Raw genomic sequence first — 20,567 nt, 5'->3', positions numbered from 1 at the left:
GGGCGTGGTCTGAATAAGCCCCGCCCACCTCCCGGTCGAGTTCCGCCTCCCTCCCGGTACCGGCCCCTCCCGATGCCGCCGCCGCGCTCCTCCGCGGACGCCCCCTGGCGGTCGGGCCCCGCCCCGCCCTACCGGCGGAGATCCCGCCCGTTCCGGCCCTCGCCCCGCCCCGCCCCGCCCCGGTCCGGCCCAGCCCCGCGCGGTAAGATGGCGGCGGCGGCGGCGGCTGAGGCCGAGTGCGATGTGGTCATGGCGGCGCCCGACGGGCCCGGCGAGACCGACAGCGACGAGGAGGCGCGCAGGTAGAGCGGCGGCCCGGGCGGGGAAAGGGCGGCCCTGTCCCTGCCGGTGGGCGGGCCGCGGCCCGGCCAGGCTGGAGTGCCGCAGGGCCCGGGGCCGCGGTGCTCGGCAGGGCCGGGAGCGCGCCCGGGGACTGCGGTCGGTCCTGGCCCGGGCGGACCCCGCGGGCAAAGTCCTGTGTGCATGCCGGCCGAGAGCGGCGGCGCCCCGGGGCTCCGCAGCGGGGCCCGGCGGGCGGTGACAGCCGCGGGCCGCACGCGGCGGGCCCGGGAGCCGCCGGCTTTGCGGCGCGGTGCCGGTGTGTCCCGGTGGGCTCCCGCCGCCGCCGTGTGCAGCGGGATTAGGACATCCACCCGTTACCGGGCTGTCCCAGCAATGCAGTTCACACCCCGTGTCCCGAGGCCACACACCCGCACCGGTGTCGGGGAGCGCGTCCTCCCCCTCGCTGGGGAGGGAAGGATTAAACTCGTGGGAAGAGGCGGCTCCAAACTCCTGAGCCCTTTGCTGCTTCATCCCCGCATTCCCCCGGTTCTGGTCCGTTTGAAATCTGTGGGTCCCACTCCGTCCTGCCTTGCTGCGGATAACGGGAAAGATGCAGAGCGCTGCTCCGGGAGTGCTCCATCATCCCGGAGCTGCCGGTTTGTCCGTGCCTGGGGGAGCTGCCAGTGTCACCTGAGACAGGGTGAGGTGGGATCCCCAGGGAGAGGTGGGATCCCCACCTTTCCTGCACGTTTTCCCCCCAGGAGTGGGTGAGCTGTGGGAAGGTCCCTGTCCTGGAAACTCCCCTGGTTTTCCAGAGTGGCAGATGCTGGGTTCATACCCCTGGAAGGAAGGAGCTGTTCCTGAAGGAGCTGAGGCGTTTGATCTGGAAGATGATTCAGTGGAACGAAGAAGAGGAAACAAAACCAAAAGTGGCCTCTGAGGAGTGGTGGTTTCAGGCTCCCATTGATGGCTCAAGGGATTCTGTGGAATTGAGGCCTGAGGAGCAGCTCCCTGGGGAGATCCTGCTGAGCAGGAAAGGGGGAGCTGCTGAGGAGGCACTTGGGGCTGGCAGAGCACCGGCAGCGCCCAGCCTGTGGGGCTGGGACGGGCCTGTGTGGGCACAGCACTCCTGCCCCCAGGCAAAAGAAATGTGGTGCTTGAAATGGTGGAAATTCCCAGAGGTAAAACCCCAGCTGAAGGCACAGGTGTCTGCAGGTAGTGACCTCCAGCTCCTTTCTTCCTTCCCGAGGCCCTGCCGTGTGCTGCTTTCATTAGGTGCTATCGCAATGTTTCCTTTTCGTGTTCTTTTGGGAATGTTGCACCTTTCCCTTGCTAAAATGGATGCGAATGGATCCAAGGAGCTGATTCCTTGGTGTTGCTCTGGAGGAACCAGCCCTGCACACCCTGATTTTTTGCAGTTCTGTGCTTTAACCTCTTCCCTATCCCAGCCCTTCATGTTTCACTGTGGTAGCTCAGTTGCTCTGGTGGAAATCAGAGCAATAACTGTTGTATTGGGGAGTGGAGTTGGAGTCTCAGGAGGTGTCAGGTGTTTGTGAAACATCCCAGGCCAGGTAAGAGCTGGGTGAGTTCCTCATGGGACACACTGATTTGGTGCAGCCTTTGGGGGTGTATCTGCGCTCACTTCCATAAAAATCAACAAAAATAAGGAAAAGCCTTTTCAGAATCCTTATGATAAGTCAGCAAGGAGCGTTTCATGTTCTGTTATTTCCATCTAGGAGTAACAGTAGAGCAGAATATGGATACTTTGCTTAAGTACTCACTTTTGTCCAAATGCGCTATTCTGTTCTCCACGGCTTAGTAAAACGACCAAAAGGGGAGATCTGCATTTCAGAATGGATGTAACTAAAGCCCTGAAGCAGCTGCAGACATGCCAGAGGGCTCCCAGGGTGTCCAGGGCACAGGAATGGAGTGTGGTCACAGGATAATTATTGTCTGCTGCTGCCTCAGGGATTGTTGGGGTCCTGGCAGAAAGTGTTGATGTAATTGTGTTAATTTTATCCCTTGGTGCACCAGTGCAGAGCAGCTGATGAGCAGGACTGGGCCACCCCTAAAAACTCCCGTGTTTCTTCATTAATTTAAAGGTTTCTCACCCATGGTAACAGTTTTTCCCTGCTCCCAGCTGCTTTGTGAGCTTAGTCCCCTGGAGCTTTGCCAGGGAGAATTTCCTTGTCATCTTCCTGGCACCTCTGGGTTCTGGCTCCTGTGAATGCTCCAGGCTGAATCTTTTTCCTCCTTCTTCAGCACTGGAGCATATGGAAGCTTTGTTTTCTTAAAAAACCTCCAGCTGTCAGGAAAATACTGCTAGGAAATTGCAGAGCCCCTGGGATGTGTTGGGGCCTCTGTGGGGGCATTGACATTTCCCACAGCAAAGTGATGAGCATGGAGTGACCCACAGAGTCCTGGAGGTTCTGGGCCTGGCCAGGTCTGCAGGTGTTACCTGGAGCTTGTCAGGTGTTGGTGAGCACCAAGAGGCTTTCCCAGTGCATCTCAGAGGGGCTCCTCCAGAACAGATGTAATTTCTGGCCAGTTTTGGGGCAGCACTGGCAGGAGGGGGTGAATCATCTGAGGGGCAACCTGGAAATGGCTTTCCTATTCCTGTTCTGCCTGTAAGTGGACACTTGGGCTTTCCAGGTGATAAACCAGCCCATTTTACTCATCTGGAATTATTTTATGATCTCCTGCTCATACCAGAAGCAGCAGAAGGTACTCAAGTAGTTGTTTGCTTCCCCGTGTATCTGCAGAGTATTTGAATATCTAACTTAGGCAGTTGCTTTATCCACTAGGAAAAGGTGATCCATACCTACAGTTTCAACCTATTTCCTTAACATGAAATGTGCTTTTTTGAGGTGAATCATAATATACATGCAGTTGTTGTCCCATGGAATTCTTAAACTGGTTATCTTCCTTCATTCAAAAGGAATTGCTCCCTTCAAAAAAAAAAGCAGTCTCAAGCTGATTCTAGACCCTTCCATGGATTTTCACAGAAGTTGTGCTGTGGCCCTGCCAGGCAGGATGGGGCCATAGCTGGGAATTAGGTTAATTCTGAGCTCTGGGAATTACATAACAGCACAATTAAAGGTGGGGCTGGGCTGCTCTTCTCACTCGTGGCTGCAGGGGAAGGTTTGGGTCAATTGTTGGATTTCTTGGGGCGTATTTTGGTTCTTGTGGCTCTTGGCCTTCTGAGTTTGCCCTCAATTATGAGGAATGCTCTGAGGGTTTGAGCACCTTGTGTGTTCAGGTTCAGCTTTGCTCCTGGGGAAGCTCAAGGCAGCCCTTTGTTATGTTTCCATGGGTGAGTCCTTGGCCCATCCATGTAGATATTTGTGTGTCCAGACTCAGATTTCCCAGGCTGAGGGTCTGCTTTGAGCCTCTGCCACGGTGTCTGTGCGTTGGGGGGAGCTGATGTGCCAGGAATCAGCTCTGCTCTGCCCAGCAGGGCACAGCAGCCTGTCACACACCAGTGTGTGTGACCACTGCCCTGTCCCAGTGCCCACACACCCTCTGGGGGAAGCATCTTTTCCTAAAATCCAACCCTCCCTCACCCAGCTCCAGCCATTCCCTGGGGTCAGCAGAGAGAAAAACTCAGTGCTTGCCCCTCTGCAGCCCCTCATGAGGAAGCTGTAAATATATATTCCTTTATAATAATATATTCCTATATTAGTATATGTAATATATTCCTGTATATGTAAATATATGTTCCTTTATTCCTATATATGCCTAAATCCTCGCTCAGTGTCAAACCCCACCTGAGGACAGGTCTCTAAAGTGTACCCTGTGTATCTTTCTGGCACAGGGGGTGTTTTGTTGCTCTTCCAAGTCCAGAAAGAAGGGAGGGGAGAGTATTGTATGTCCAGAGGCAAACATGATGGCTAATTTTAAGCTCTAGACATCTGCCTGCTGTAAACTGAATTGAGATCACCCAACTTATTTTACCCCAGTGGCTGAGTCACATCTGACAGCTGAGAATCTGGGTGGGATTTCACCCCCAAAAATGCCTGATAAAAGCACCATATCCTATTGATGGAAATGCTTCTGCAAGAACTGCACAAAATTGCCAGAGCATTACAGGAAAGATTACTTGGTCAGGACAGGATTTTCTTCCTTAAATCCTGGCTATTTTAGGGTTTTGCCACCGTTTCATAATGGAGGCAGGCAGTGAAGTGGGAGTGAGGGTCAGGGGAGCTGGGAGATAGTGACTCCACCACCTGCTTACGTGTTGGATTTCTGTCACTGGTGGTATTGCCTTGGCACATCCCTGCCCAGGGGCTGTGCCAGCACACCTGGATCAAGAGCTGCTGGCTTACAGATCCCTGAAGGTTCCCATGACAGAAAATCAGGTGTCTGCAGGAGTCTCACTGGGAGCTGGAGTGGGAGGTGGAAGCCACGATCGGCACTCGAGCGGGGGCAGCGTGTGGAAGCTCTGAGGAGGAGGCAGGAGTTGTTAGGCAAGCGTGGGATTGTGTCACTGTGTGCAGGATGGCTTTTCCAAGAGCTGCTGTGCTGGGAACGAGCAGGGACTGAGCTTTCACAGGGCACAGGGAGGAGAAGGAGCCTTGTGCTGCTTCCTCTCCCCAGACAGGCAGTGAGCTCCATCCTCAGAGCTTGAGTGTGCGAGGGAGCGTCAGCGCATGCAGCTGCTGCTTGTCTTCCTTGGTCTCCAGCACTGCCTGAAGAGGTTCAGCTTGGACATCAGGTGGAATTTCTTCACAAAAAGGGTTGTCAGACATTGTCCAGGGTGCAGTTGGAGTTCCCATCCCTGGAGATGTTCAGAGAGTGAGTGGACAGCACACTCAGTGCTCTCTGGTCTGGTTGACAAGGTGGTGATCGGTGTCTAAGATCCCGGAGGTTTTTCCAACCCAGATGATTCCATGGTGGCAGGTTCTCTGGGGTGACTGGGACCAAAGTACTTCAAGTATTAGAGATGCTGAGAAATACCATTAAAGAGGAAAAAAGTAATTGCCTTGCTTGCAAGAAGAGTCACTCCCACCAGCCCCTCCTGTGCCTGTGGTGCATGTGAGTGATGAAAGACAAGCTTCTTACCCAGCTCCTTGGTGCAGCTCTTCTCTGTTTCTGTGTCCAGCATGGAGCAGCCCAGTGAAGACACCAACCCTGTCACAAAGACACCCATTCAGCTGGGGGTGTGTTTCAGCAAAGCACGATTCTTCTTCAGTGTCAAAAGTAGCAAGTGGGGAGTGCAGGCCCCAGCAGCACAGGAGGCAGAATGAGCTCATTCAGGCCACAGCATCTGTTGGGCTGAAACAATCCCCAGTGAGATCAGGGGCTGCAGTTCTCCTTGTTGGAGCCAGAGCCATGGTAAACAAGGGCTGTGTGCTCAGGGCACAGCAGGGCAGAGCTGCTTCTGTCCTGATGCTGGAGCTCAAGCCCAGCCTGACAGCTCCAGCAGGTCCTTTGCCTTCTTGCTGTGGAGGTGATTTGCTTTCACAATCTTCACTGGAGGTGATTTGCTTTCACAATCTTCATGGTTAAGCCTCAGGCCATGTGAGCAGCAGAAATACCTGTGCTCTCCTTTCTGCCAGTGTCACCCCAGGCAGTGTGACTTGTTGATACATTGATCTGTATTAAAATGCTTAAAAGGAAAACAGACCAATAAAAAAAAGAGTAGAAAACAGTAATCTTTGTGTGGGAGTGTTTCTCTGGCATGTCAAAGTGCTGGTGCTTTCTGAAAATTGGTTTTGCCAGGGTTATGTTTTCTTCCTCCTGTTTTCCTAGCTCTTCCCAGCAGTTTGTGGCAGATGGGATGCTCTGGCAGCCAGCCTTTAGCTGTGTCTATTAGGTGGTAATTCCTCATGACAGGACAGGTAAAATGGCTAAAAGATTGTGATTCAGCCCACTGTACTGGACAGGTTGTGGTGGTGACTCAGGTGAGTTCTGCCATTAAGACTATTCACCCATTTCTTTAGATTGTACACAAAGACCTGAGGGAAGGAGCTTTTATAGGATCTGTGATTTTCTTTTCTATTTGTGATTACAGAAACAAGAGAACAGTGAAACTCTTTACTGCTCGGGTTCTAAAAGTGCAGAAATGCTGAGTAGTTTTTCCACTGTATTTAGATATTTGATCTGTAATATTCAAAAAAGGTGGTTGTGTTTGGAAACATTTTAATGAGGCAGAGTTTGCATCCTGATGCTTGTGATATGGATCCATCCCACAGGCATATCCTTGCTGCACATCAGTGTAGCTGGGAGAGTGCAGAGCTCCTGGGACTCTGCTGGGTCCTGGCTCCTGAGGAAAAGCCAGGCTGCAGCCACCTGCCTCAGGTGTGATGCTGGGAGGGCTGTGGCAGAGGAGGGATGGCAGTTTCCCATCTCTTCATCATTTTCTGGAGCAGGGGTGGGAGGAGCTGACCCAGGAGCCAGGACAAGGCCCTTGGGGGGCAGTGGGTGTGTGCTACCCCTTGCTCTGCCACAGTTTTTACCCATCTCATCTCCTCCTAGGGTTTAACTCTTGCAGGGCTGTGGCTGGGCTCAGCTGGGGTGTAGCACGCAGCAAAACTTAAAACTGAAAGTGAAGAGCACACTTCCCAGCTCCCAGTGTCCACTGTTGTGCCAGCTGGGAAATCTGTGATGGCTCAGTGAAAACAACCCCTGCATGAGGTGGTTGTGTGGGAATGGCCAATGGCAGCCTGAGCAGGGCTGAAAACTGGGAACTTGTTCCAACACAGCTCCCTTTGTTCTCTCCCAGGTCATCCTGCTGAGCACTGCTCATATTTGCTGTTCCATCACTGTGATGTGCTCTCCCTCTTGCCCTGTGCAGGTGAAAGGCTGAAGGGAGATGAGGGAAGAGAAGGGCCTTGGTTTCCCTCAGGGGAAGCTTTGCTTTCGAGAGTTTAAGGGAAGCTGCTTCAAACCATATGTTGTGTGTTTTTAAATGTCCCAAACTGTCTCTGCAAATGCTTGCTCTTGAGTGTGAGGACTATTTCTAGACCTGTTGCCAAGGCAGTGCCAGGCTTCTCTTGCAGGCTTATACCCATATTTCTCTTTGATTTAGCTGTCTTTTGAATGTGGAAATTGTTCTTGGCTCTGGTGTATAAGTATGTGGGACTCCTGAAAGAGCCAGCACTCTCTCTTTTGTTCTGAGGTGCAGCACCTTGCAGGAGGGGGCTGTTGGATGAACTCCAAACCAGGGTGTTCTGCTGGACACTGAGGGGGCTCAAAGGTGGCTTTAGGTTTCTGTTGCATCCCAGTAAAATTTGGCCTGGAAATATCACTGAATATCCCAGGTAAAGCCCTGGAGTAGCTGTGAGCCAGTAGGAAATGGGGTGTGCTGAGGAGATCTCACGAGAACCAGCTTAAATTTGGAGCATTAAACAGTTATACTGCTTGGGGGTCAGGTGCATGTCATGATCACAATCTGTCTCAGTTCTTCTGAAAATGTGGTGTTTTGCTTCCTTCCAGAGAAGCAGAAGCATTCAAGGAGCAGGGAAATGCATACTATGCCAAGAAAGATTACAACGAAGCGTTCAACTACTACACAAAAGCCATAGGTGAGAACAGCTGATAATATCAATCTTTACTGAACACCATGTCTAAAACTGGAGCTGGTTGCTGATTTCAAACACACCAGTGGGGTTCTGACAGCACATGCTGAATGAAAACCTCTTGCCTGCTTTAATTACCTTGGGAAATGTCACCAGATCGATAATGCCAGTCAGGGCCAATGTTCTTAAGTGCCACAAATTGTGCAGCTGCTGCATTACACCGATAATGAGTCTTGCATTTTCTCCAGATACGTGTCCCAATAATGCCAGTTATTATGGGAACAGGGCTGCCACGCTCATGATGCTGGGGAGGTTCCGAGAAGCACTGGAGGATGCTCAGCAGTCAGTCAGGTTGGACGACAGCTTTGTACGGGTACGTGGAGAGCTTCAAGCACCTCTTTCACTCCCTTCTCTGCACCTGTTACAGCTCTTGCAGATCCCTTTTCCCTGTGTTCCCAGGGCCATCTCCGGGAAGGGAAGTGCCACCTTTCCCTAGGGAATGCCATGGCTGCCAGCCGCTGCTTTCAACGAGTTTTAGAACTGGATCATAAAAATACCCAGGCACAGCAGGAGGTAAGAGGATCTTCAGATGGAATTGTCCCCAGGGGATGCTCAGGAGGCTGAGCTGGCCAAAGGAGAAATGGAGAGTGGTATAAGGCAGCTGCCCTTGTGTATCTTTCACAGGGTACATTTTCCTGGACTCTCAGTTCAGTCACTTTATTTCAAACTGATTTTAATGCTGGCAAAAGTATTCATGGCATCTGCATTATTGGTCCATGGTCTGCAGTAGTTTTGGCTCTGGCATTCAGGGATTGACTGTTGAAATGCTGCTTGGTGGCATTTCAGAGCAGAGATTGTCCTGCAGCACTCATGTGTTCTGTCTTTCAGCTGAAGAATGCCACGACTGTGCTTGAGTATGAAAAAATAGCTGAAGTGGATTTTGAGAAACGGGATTTCAGGAAGGTGAGATTAATTTGTTTGCTGTGCTCTTATATAAGAACTGGTGTGTTTGACATGGCCCAGGCAGGTGTGTGGCTGGTTTCCTGGCTGGGTATGTGGGAGGTGCTGTGCCACATCTGTTGGAGCAGGGCTGGCTGGTAAGTTGTGTCAGCTCTGGAAGTGGCAGAGCTCGTGCTCCCTTGAGCACTGACCAAATGACAAGTGAGGAGGTGGCTGGGTCAGGCCAACCCTCTGTCACTGTTTGCTTTGCAGGGTGAGTGGAGTCATGATTGAGCTGTTTGAGACAGATTTTGTCAGCAGCAGCATTTGATCACACTTTGCTCTTGAAATGCATATCCAGGATTCTTCTTTCTCAACTCTTTGAAAGAAAAAAAAAAATTAAAAAAAGGCATGCTGTGTGCCAGTGAGGGTCATACCAGGAGGAATGCAGGTCTGCATGGGCCATTCTCCTTACAGCTTCCAAATCTTTCTTCCCAAGGATTGTAACAGGATGCAGCTGGTACTGACCTGATAGAACAAGAAATGACAGCATGAAATCTGAAAGGCACCGAGCACTTCTCATGCAACTGTTTCTGTGCAGTGGATGCATGTAAGGCTCAGATTTATCCCAGAAAAGAGATTGTCTGGTACATTGAGCTCATTGTTCAGGTCACTCTTAGGCTAAGCTCAAGATTTTGGAAGGGTAAATCCCAGCTTTGTATCACCTGTTTCTGAGGAGCAAATGGGATGTGTGATCAATCTGAATTTCCTGTGTAGGAATTGCCCTGCCTGGGCATCTGCATCTGTCCCTCACTTCCCCAGTCCCACTTCACTGGGGAGGCTGGCATGAAACTTGATCTTTGTTTCTGGAGAGCTGCTCCTGCCTCACCCAGGAGCCCTTGGCTCTGGAGCACAGTGCTTCCCACAGCAGGGCCGTGATGTCACGGGCTGAGGAGCAGATGAACCTTGGGGAACAATGCCCTGTTCTTGCACAGATGTCCCCACCAGAGTGGAGGGATGGAAAAGACTCATTAGCTCACCCTGCCCATGGCTGTCAGGCCAGTGGAAGATCAGTCCTTGCACTGTACTTTTTTGTGTTTTGTCCAGTCCAAACTGTCTCAGTCTATTGAATTTCTGTCCCTCCCACATGGCTTTATACTGCAGGAAACAGGGGCAGGATTGTCCTTCTTGGCCCTTTCTTTGGGGCTTGCAGTTTAGAAGGGTTAAAGGGATGAACCTCCTACAGGTGTCCCTGAGTTTTGTGTAGTGCTCTGTCACAGTAACACAGCAGGTGCCTCAGACTTTGGCACACAAAGCACAAGCTTTGAAAAAGATAATGTACTTTGAAAAACATATCAGAAAAATAGCAAAACCTTTCAAAAAGATATGTACTTTGAAAAACATTTCAGGAAAATAGCACAACCTTTGAGAAAGGTCTGCACTTGGAAAAGCCTATCAGAAAAATTTTCCAATGCAATGTGTCTGCAGCATTGGAAATTGGAAAAAAAATCCTAGATGGAAACAGAGAAAACAGTGAGGTTTTCCCAGATTCTTCACACCTGAAGGCGTGGTGCAGAATTTGTTCTCTGTGCGGGGCTCACTCTCTTGTGTCTGTGTAGCTTAGGGAGCTTGAAGAAGCAGTGGAGGTGGGTGTCTGCACGCTCACCTTCCTGATCAAGCACACACCTCAAGCATGGGCCAGCAGTTCAGCCCAGGCCCTTGGCTCTTTGCTGTGCTCAGGGCTGTGGTTTCTCCCACCCCAGGTTGTGTTTTGCATGGATCGTGCTTTGGAGTTCGCTCCCGCCTGTCACCGCTTCAAAATCCTCAAGGCCGAGTGCTTGGCACTGCTGGGCCGGTACCCCGAGGCACAGTCTGTGGCCAGGTGAGTGTCTGAGGGCTGGGGATGAGGGGCACCTGCTGGGCAGTCCTGGCTCCATGTGCTCCACACCTGCAATAAGTGAGGGAATAGAAAATACAAATATTCCTTAGTGTGTGATGGTGTTCGCAGGGACGAGGGAAGAGATGAGAATCTTGACTCCATGTTTCATGGCTGATTTATTATTTTATGATATATATTATATTAAAAGAAAATTATATATTAAAACTATACTAAAAGAATAGAGGAAAGGATTTCATCAGAAGGCTAGCAAGGAATGGAATGGGCTAATAATAAAATCTTGTGACTGACCAGAGAGTCCAAGACAGCTGGAGTGGGATTGGCCATTAATTAAAAACAACCACAGGAGACCAATCAAAGATGCTCCTGTTGCATCCCACAGCAGCAGATAATTATTGTTTTTCTTTTCCTCTGAGGCTTCTCAGGAGAAAAATCCTGTGGAAAGGATCTTTCATAAAATATGTCTGTGACACTTAGTGCACGTTTTGGGAAATGGATTGGTTTTAGGGCTTGACAGAAAGGCCCCACAGTGTGCATTTACATGGAAACTTTGAGACAAGAGATGCTGAGGAGCTGTCAAAACTTTGAGATATTGATGAGAGAAAAATGGAGCCAGAAGAATGTTTCAAAAGATGGCCTTGCAAGTAAGACTAGATACTTTGGAGAAATAGAACTATGAAAGATGCATTGTAGTAGGAGCCACGAGGGGTAATTTTAGATTATTTGCTTTAAGGCATTTACAGCATGGGGTGACAAAAGCTGATAGGCCAAGAAATACTTAGAGTGTATTGTAATTAGGAAATAGTTGGATTCTGATTGTGGTGGTGTGAATTATAACATCTGTGTTGTCTCACCCTTCACATGAGACTGAAAATAAAGTAAATAAAATAAAAATTTTTAAATGCCTCTCAGTTGCCCCATCTCTGAGTCAGGAAAAGGGTATTGTCCAACAAACATTGTGATGAGGAGGGAATGTGTGAATTTATCCCCATAAATCTTCCTAGGAAGCTGCATCCAGACCCCATTCACAACCAGCCATCCTGCTCAAGGAGGCTTCTGTCCTTTTACCTTACCTGTACCACAGACTTGTTAAAATAACTGGCTGCTGTCACTGTCATATTTTCTGAAGAATCCTCTTTGCCCAGGATTCTTCTCCTGGGAAGCTGAGAAGCCTCAGAGAAAAAGGAAAACAGTATTATCTCATTTGCTTCTCCTGTGTTTTGCTGCTTTGGAATGTGGTTGGAGATTGTTTATCCAACATGTGAATTGTTTTTAGTTAGTGACCAATCACAGTCCAGCTGTGTTGGGGCTCTGGACAGAGAGTCACAGGTTGTTCATTAGTATCTTGTTAAGCCTTCTGTGTGTATTCTTTCTCTAGTATAGTTTAGTATAGCATTCTTTAATATAATATAGTATCATAAAATAATAAATTAGCCTTCTAAGAACATGGAGTCAGATTCCTCCATTCCTCCTCCGATGGGGGACCCAGAAGATACCACAGGGAGTTATTTTCTCAGTGGAGAGAGGTGCTTGTGGGGGTCAGGAGGCAGCAGGAGCAGGGAGGATGTCCCTTATTGCTGCTGTCCTTCATTGCAGTGATATCCTGAGGATGGACTCCACCAACGCCGACGCGCTGTACGTGCGCGGGCTCTGCCTGTACTACGAGGACTGCATCGAGAAGGCCGTGCAGTTCTTTGTGCAGGCCCTCAGGATGGCCCCTGACCATGAGAAGGCCTGTCTTGCCTGCAGGGTAAGTGGTGAAAATGGGGCTGTAAAACCCACCAGGATTTGGGATTTTTAAACCCAACATGTAGTTTGGTTCTGCTGGATCAATCCCTTCCCCCTCCATCATCCACAAGAAGGCCTGTCTTGCCTGCAGGGTAAGTGGTGAAAATGGGGCTGTAAAATGACCAGAATTTGGGGTTTTTTAAACTCAACACCTAGTTTGGTTCTGCTGGATCAATCCCTTCTCCCTCCCTCATCATTGGCTGTCAATGTCATATTTTCTGGGAAAATCCCCTTGTCACGATTTCTTCTCCTGGGAAGCTGAGAAGCCTCAGAGAAAAATGAAAACAATTATTATCTGATTGCTTCTCCTGTGTTTTGCTGCTTTGGAATGTGGTTTGGAGATTGTTTATCCAACAGGTGCATGTTTGATTGGTTTCTTGTGTATTGTTTTAATGAGCAATCTCAGTCCAGCTGTGTCAGGACTCTGGAAGCAGTCATGGGTTTTTTATTAGTATCATGTTGTGAGCCTTCTGTCTGCATCCTTTCTCTAGTATAGTTTAGTATAGCATTCTTTAATGTAATTTAATATCATAAAATGATAAATTAGCCTTCTAAGAACATAGAGTCAGATTCTTCCTTCATCCTGGGGACCCAGCAAATATCACAATTGGCTTTCCCAGAAAAGAAACTTGATTTTTGGAGATCTCTGATCTCCAGGAGCAGGCAGTGTGTCCAACCCTTCCCAAAGATAACCAGCTGCTGCCTTACATAAAGCCAAGCTCCTAGAAACTGTTTTTTAGCAGATTGTGATATTTTGAAGCAGCCTCCCCTTCACTCTTTGTTCCCTGGTCAGACAGAGGAGCAATAAAACCTCATACCTTGGTTTTAAAGGAACTCCTGGCTTTCAGGTCCAATATCCAGGCCAATACTCTGACTTTCATTTAACACTGTTCCTCTGTGTTGCTCCTTCCCTGATGTAGTTCTTTGACTTTAAATCTGTTCATATGCTCTCAGAAAGTGAACTCCTGGTCCTTTTATTTTAATCCCTAAATTTACTGCACTGTCATGGTCTCTTCTTAAAAATTAGGCAGCCTTTTTCCTATGGAGGATGCCTGGAACTGGCACTGGCTGTTCCTTAGTGCTTCTCTTGGGGGAAAGGCAAAGTGAGATCATTTCAGCTGCTGGAGCAAGGCTGTGATTTGTATCCTGCAACTGTTGTGTCTGAGGACCCTTGTTTGGCAGAACAAGATGCTTGGCCCCCTGACCTTGTTTCCTTACCCAGCTGTGTTTCCTTTCAGAATGCCAAAGCACTTAAAGCGAAGAAGGAAGATGGGAATAAAGCATTCAAGAAAGGCAACTACAAGCTAGCATATGAACTGTACACAGAGGCACTAGGAATAGACCCAAACAATATCAAAACAAATGCCAAACTCTACTGCAACAGAGGGACGGTTAATTCAAAGGTAAGGGACGTTCACCTGGCAGGTGTCTGTTGTCAAATCCCTCAGCATGGCAGTGATAAACCACAGATGAGTTATTCTGGAAAGCACAGCTCCCCTGGCTGCTGGGCAGCTGCATCTCTGAGGCCATGGGCAGTGTTTCAGGGCTTTGTGCTTGCACAACACTTGGATCAATTCCCAACAGCCAGCAGTTGACTCCTGCAGAAACAAAACTCAAATACTTGGGCTGCATGGAGTGGGAGGGAGAGGAGGGACATGCTTCAGCCTTATCTTAGTCAGCAAAAAGCACCCTTGTCTCTGTTTGTTTCCTTCCCAGGAATGAACAGATTTATTTTCTTATTCTTTTTGTAAATCATGGCTTGCTTTGTGTTTTTATGTTAAAAAAAAAAAAAAAAAAAAAAAAAACAAACCAAAAAGATCTAATTTAAAGCCCCATGACACTTCTTCAGTTTGCTGTTGAATTTCAGTCCTGCACTGTCCAGAGAAGCAGCCAGTCATGTGACAGTGCTCCCAATTCCCACCCTGTGCCCTCTGGACATTTTTCTTCCTCAGCTGTCCCAGTGTTGATGCTGCTTCCCCAGACATCCCCACTTGGTCAAGAGACACAGGCTGTTCCCAAAACCTGGGAAGTGGGATGAGCTGGAGGCCACATAATGGATGTCTTACATGTTTGTGTCTGAAAACAAACAACACTTTTTCTAAAAGACTTCTTTCAAATATTTTTAGGTTTATCTTCCTGCCCAGGAATTAGTTTGGACACAGAATTGGGATTGTTATCAGGAAGGCCCTTAGTTTTGAGTGCATTTCTGACACACAAACACCACATAGCTCTGTCATGTCACTGATTTTTTTTTTTCCCCAGTGAACAAAAGCTCTGTGTTTGTGAGAAATTGAAAAAAAAAAAAAAAACCAAAACAAAACCCTAGATGGAGACACAGAAAGCAGTGAGATTTTCCCAGATTCTTCCCACCTTTCCTTAGCCTGAAGCCATGGTGCAGAGTTTGTTCTCTGTGTGGGGTTCACTCTCTTGTGTCTGATGTTGTAGCTTAGGAAACTCGAAGAAGCAATCGACGACTGCACGAACGCGGTGAAGCTGGACGACACCTACGTCAAAGCCTACCTGAGGAGGGCACAGTGGTGAGTGCACCTTGGCCCTGGGCACCTCTGGGGGCAGCAGTGTCCTCCTGGCAGCTCTGAGGGACAGGGTCACAAATCTGGAGCTTGACTGAATAGAAGGAGTGAGGCCCTGAATTTATTCCTCTTCCTTATGGCTGAGGAGATTAGCTCTCTGTGGCCTCTCCTGCCTGCCTGGGTCTGGCACTGCCTCTTGAGGGTGCATTTATGGCATCATTTGGGTTAGAAACGACCTCCAAAATCATTGTCTTGCCTGTAGGGTAAGTGGTGGAGATGGGGCTGTAAAATCACCAGGATCTGGAGTTTTTTTAAACTCAATACATAGTTTGGTTCTGCTGGATCAATCCCTTCTCCCTCCCTCATCATTGCCTGCTGCAAAAGCACCAACCTTTGACCAATTACAGTCTTGTCAAATAGACCAGAGCACTGAGTACCACATCCAGTTGTGCACCTCCTGGAATGGTGACTCCACCACCCCTCTGGGCAGCCAGTTTCAATCCTGACCATTCTTTCAGTGAAGAAATTCCTCCTCATGTCTGATCTGAGCAGGATTTAGGGAGGATTTGTTCTAAGGCTTGACTCAGCTTGCTGTGTTTATAGACACTGAGTGTGTTTCTAGGTGTTCTGTCCCACAGAGCCCCTCTCTCTCCATGTCTGCTATTGCAAATTTACAGTGGTTGGAAAAGAGATTGAAAAAGACCTCCAAGATCAATCTTTTCCAACCTCCCATCTCTGTAATTGCTATGTTACAGTGAGTAGGTAATGTGTGAGTAAGGCTGAGGGGTGACAGACAGACTTGTGTCCCTCAGAGGTGCCAGGATTGTCACTCCTGAGCAGCACTGCCACTGTGAAGCTCTGTGCCAGCTCTGACCCTGCACCAGCTTCCTGGAGCTCAGGCTGGCTGGGATCAGTTCCTGCAGGTGCATATTGGAATTATCAGGTCTTTAAAGCAGAACTTGTGCTGCCAAAGGAGGTTACAGTGTCCCCTTGGAGCCCAGAGTGCAGGTTCATGTGACAGGCTTTCCCACAAGTGTCAGGGCTCCTCTGAGGTCTGATCTGCTGCAGTCCAGAGCACTTCTCCTAATCCAATTCCACCCAGACAGCCCTGAACCCCTTCTGATGTTCCTGTGAAGGACACCTTGGCCACCTGTGTTTCTTTCCACAGTTACATGGACACAGAGCAATATGAAGATGCTGTAAGAGACTATGAGAAGGTTTATCAGACAGAGAAAACAAAAGGTGAGCACAAAAGCACTCTCTGTGTGTGTGCACAGATTTCCCTGAACTGGCATTTTTGTTGTTCCTTTTTTCCTCCACAATATGCTGTGATTTGCAGCCTAATACCCCAACAGGACATTTTGGAGAAGCCCTCAGAAGCTCTGGAAGTCTCTGGTCTGGTTTCTCTCCCAGCTCTGAAGGCTGAGGTGATAATTCCCCTTGTGTCTGAGGCAGGTTCAGAATGGCTGGGTTTACTTCTTGTCTTGACTGTCCCCTTGCTTTCTGAGTGGCCTGAAGTGGAAGGGCTGGAGTAACTCTTCCCCACTGGTGTTGTGCTCCTTTCCAGAACACAAGCAGCTCCTAAAGAATGCACAGGTGGAACTGAAAAAGAGCAAACGGAAAGACTACTACAAAATCCTGGGGGTGAACAAAAACGCCTCTGAAGATGAGATCAAGAAAGCTTACAGGAAAAGAGCACTAATGCACCATCCAGGTAACCCCCAGCAGTCTCTGTGTGCCCTGTGCAGCCAGCACTGAGGCAGAAATGTGTGTGGAAGAGGGAATTTCTTGGGAAATAGCAGCTCTGACCCCACAGATCTGGAGCAGGAGCTTGGGAGTGTTTAACATTATCCATTTGCACTGAAAATTAAAAGTTTTTTTCCTGCATGTTTGTATCCACAGACAGACACAGTGGAGCAAGTGCAGAAGTACAGAAGGAAGAAGAGAAGAAATTTAAGGAGGTTGGTGAAGCCTTTACCATCCTGTCAGATCCCAAGAAGAAGGCTCGCTATGACAGTGGGCAGGACTTGGAGGAGGATGGATTAAACATGGGAGGTCAGTGTTCTTTACAGCACCTTGCCATGGCAGCCTTTAACCCTTTAGAGTCTGCCTTACCCCTAAAGCAAGCCTGCTGTTGGGAATAGTTCCATGAGCCCTGACAGCACTGGGATGAACTGAATGGTTCTGGCTGGGAGCAGCCTGGGACACTGGTGGGTGCTGGCTCAGCTGGTGGGCAGCAGCTGCCATTGGGCAGAAATCTGTCACAGGATGTGGTAAATAGTGTCATTGTGAGTCCCTAAATGCTGCTTCTCCAGATCCTTGGGCTGTCCTGTGGCAGGTTCTCTCTGCTTTACCTGTTTGTGGTCACTGCATGGTCCTGGGGGCCAGCCCTGTGTCCCCTTCTGAGACATCTCTGGAGTGAGCTGACAGCTCCTGAACTGTGGGCATGTGGTGGTTGTTTGGCTGCAGCTCATGAATTCCTTCTCTTTCCTGTAGAATTTGATCCAAATAACATCTTCAAGGCCTTCTTCAGCGGGCCAGGGGGCTTCAGCTTCGAAGGTAGGTGAGATGTTCTCCTCCCAGCCGTGGAATTGTGAGTACACAGAGCCCCTGGCAGGGCAGCTGGGGCTCCCAGTGGATGTGCTGCTTGAGGAGAGCATTTGGCTCTTGCACAAATCTCTTTCCAAGTTCTGCCTGCACAGTGTCAGCTGGTTCTGGTGCTTCTGGGTTCCAAAGCCACAAACTTGGGGCCTCCTCATTCTGGAGCTGTGTGTGGGCTTGGCCATCCACATGCTGCTTAGCATTGCACTAAACCAATTTGGATTTGAAAAATCCTGATTATCTTCCATTTTCTTTTTCAGCTTCTGGGCCTGGAAATTTCTTTTTCCAGTTTGGCTAAGAAGCAAACAAACACAAATCAAACCACACATACCTGATCTGCTTCTTTTAACCTCGAGTACGGACAGCCCCAGACTCCTCCTCCATCACGTCTCGTTGTCCTTAGAGCAGTTTCATTTCTGGGTTGGAGCCTCTGTTTGTGTGTTGTGTGTGTGAAGAGGAAACCAGCTCGGGAGGGGAAGGCTTGTGAATTTTGTTTTACTGTTAACTTTATTAAAAAAAAAAATCTGAAAAAAAATAAAGCTTTGAATCTTTTGGTCCCTCCATGCTGGCCCGTGCTTTCAGCTGCTTCTGCCCCTCAACACAGAGGATTTCCTGGAATCTTCCCAGAATCTCCACATGTGTGAGGGAGAAAGAATTCCTGGTTTGTTCTGGTTGCTTCCAAAGCAGCATGTCCAGGGTTTGGAGTAACTTATAAGTTATTTTAATCTTTTGGAAATACTGCCAAGGCTCAATCCTGTTTTGTACAATCCCATTTCACCTGCAAGCCTGGCTTCTTGGCTCTTTTTATTTCTTTTTTTTTTTTTTTTCCATGGTTCTCCCAGCAAGGCCCACTTGGGCATTAAACTTCTGTGATAACATGTGAGCTTACAATTCTGTATCAGAGAAATGCTGCTTTGAGTTCAAAGAGCAGCTTATGTGAGAATTCCCTGTGATGCAGCTGGAATTAAGGGCTTTGTGTTCCCAAGATTGTCCTGTTTAAGGGAATATTGAATTTGCTCTGGGCTGAATTCCTTCACTGTACTTTTTTACATTAATCCACTTGAATATTTTATATTTGTGCTAAACTTGATTTTTGTTGAGCTTGATGTGTGATTTCCTGTTACTGATCCATGACATGGGTGAGTCTTTCAATGCCAGGTGAATTCCAGGCAGGGATGGTGGGTGCTTTGGGATGTGCAGCAGCTGTGTGTTCAGTTAACCTGGTTGAGTGGTTTTCCTCTGGCAATGATTTACTCCCCCAAAGCAGCAAGAAAATGCAAAGTCCAGCTCTGAGCTGGCAGTCTGTACTTTCTCTTGTGCAGTGTCAGGACAGGAGCTGGAGGGATGGATGAGCTTGTGTCCTGATGGGTTTGGTGTGGGGCACTGCCTGTTAGCAGTTTGATTTTTCACCTAAAAGGTGAAAAGGTGTTACAGCAGAGACTCAGCTGGGAGAGAGCTCTGCTTCTGGAATTCCCCCCCTTTTCTGGACAGCACCTTTTTGTGCAGGTGCCCTTGTGAGCTCCTGTCTGGTGGGTTCTGGAGCCTGGTGCTGTCAGACCCAGTCCCAGGAGGTTGTGCTCAGCCTGGGATGTGAGGGGAGCAGTGGGGCTGTGGCTGGGGGTCCTGGGCTGTTCAGAGAGGGGCACAAGGGCTGTGCCTGGGGGTCCTGGGCTGACCCTGGCAGTGTGGGGCTGTTGGAGGCTGGAGTTGGCTCAGAGAATGGGTGTTTGTGCACGCATGCTGGGCTGGGCTGGGCTGTGCTGAGAGAACCTCCCGGTGACTGTGTGGCAGCTGCTTTGCCTTCCCTCGGCAGAACAAACACTGCAGGGAGCTCATTGCACCAGGTGATCGCTGGGAATGGCACCTCTTTGTCTTCCTCCCTCCCGAGGGCTGGGTGTGCCCTCCAGCAGGACAGGGACTGTGAGTTCCATCGGGGTCCTGGTCCTGCTGTGATGTTTGGTCAGGATTCTTGACAATCTGCTTAAATAGAGGGAAAATTTAAGGGCTTAAATTTTAGCACTGCAGAACAGAATATTTTACAACTCGTTTGAAGCTCAGCTTTCTAAGTGAACCAGTGCTAATACTTTCAAAACCTGACTCTCCCACGTTTTTTCCAACATCCTTCACACCCATGTGAGGGATGGACCCACCCAGGTGCACCAAGAGCAGCTGGGTCCTGGTACTTTTCAGGCTCTGAAATGGTGAATACGTGGGGAACTGAAATACTGGTCTATGCACACTGATGCTTCCTTCCCCAGCTTTCCTGGCACTGTAATCTGAGTTTACAGGAGTTTAGTGGCATTTTGGTTCCATGACATCTGGTCCTGTGTGTGTGTGTGTTGATGTCACTGTACAGTTTGGGCTGTTCTCAGTCTCTCATTGCTGAGCAGAGCCATGTTCTGTGTCTGTCAGTGAGTTTATTCTCATTTTCCCCTGCCCCAGGGAAGTGGGACCAGCTTCCTTCCTCCCTTCCTTCTCTCCAAGCTGACTGAGCCCATTCCCTGGAGCACAGGAGTGGAATGGCTCTGCTCCTGGGAGAGAAAATGTATACAGCAGCTATTTATAACCTGTACATGAATGCATGATTTAATGTAGTTAAATATTCATATGGTGAGTGCCAAGACTTTCTACAGCACGTTGTTACGTGAATCAAGGTGAAGGCAAATGCACAGAACCATGGAATGGGTTGGGCTGGGAGGCCTTTAAAGGCTGTCAAGTCCAACCCCCTGCCATGGGCAAGGACACCTTCCACCAGCCCAGAGTGCCCCAGGCCCTGTGCAGTCCCTGTTCCCCCTGGCACAGAGCAGGGCTTGGTGGCACCTGGCACCTCAGGGCAGCAGCAGTGTCCAGTGGCACTGTGACCTCCACCATGTCCCAGCACAACTTGGGGGGACAAAACTCTGCATTTTCCAAAAAATGGACTCAGCTGTGCATTGCTTGGAGTGTTGCCTCCACACATGGTGGTTCCAGGACATTGTTTATGGGTTGTGGTTGGGTGTAGCTACACTG

General features: G+C 49.1%; 1 protein-coding gene across 1 annotated transcript; it reads left to right on the top strand.

Annotated features, from left to right (window-relative positions):
- Positions 1-72: 72 nt before the first annotated feature.
- On the top strand, positions 73-18,121 carry DNAJC7 (DnaJ heat shock protein family (Hsp40) member C7). The gene is made up of 14 exons (XM_050985599.1): positions 73-302; positions 7,720-7,808; positions 8,051-8,175; positions 8,262-8,375; positions 8,691-8,765; positions 10,505-10,623; positions 12,235-12,388; positions 13,665-13,829; positions 14,872-14,963; positions 16,126-16,199; positions 16,525-16,671; positions 16,860-17,012; positions 17,454-17,516; positions 17,819-18,121. The coding sequence occupies exons 1-14, from the start codon at positions 73-75 to the stop codon at positions 17,854-17,856; spliced, it is 1,638 nt and encodes a 545-aa protein (XP_050841556.1). The 3' UTR covers positions 17,857-18,121.
- Positions 18,122-20,567: the final 2,446 nt, after the last annotated feature.

Source organism: Serinus canaria, chromosome 27, assembly GCF_022539315.1.
Source record: "Serinus canaria isolate serCan28SL12 chromosome 27, serCan2020, whole genome shotgun sequence".
Classification (NCBI taxonomy): Eukaryota; Metazoa; Chordata; class Aves; order Passeriformes; family Fringillidae; genus Serinus; species Serinus canaria.
Note: the sequence above shows the minus strand (reverse complement) of the source record. Positions and strands in the feature narration are given on the sequence as shown.

Bases quoted from the DNA above. Each gene is read 5' to 3' on its own strand.
- DNAJC7 (XM_050985599.1), top strand. From the start codon at position 73: ATGCCGCCGCCGCGCTCCTCCGCGGACGCCCCCTGGCGGTCGGGCCCC. The intron at 12,389-13,664 runs GTAAGTGGTGAA...GTTTCCTTTCAG, and splicing joins AGGCCTGTCTTGCCTGCAGG to AATGCCAAAGCACTTAAAGC. The intron at 16,200-16,524 runs GTGAGCACAAAA...GCTCCTTTCCAG, and splicing joins TCAGACAGAGAAAACAAAAG to AACACAAGCAGCTCCTAAAG.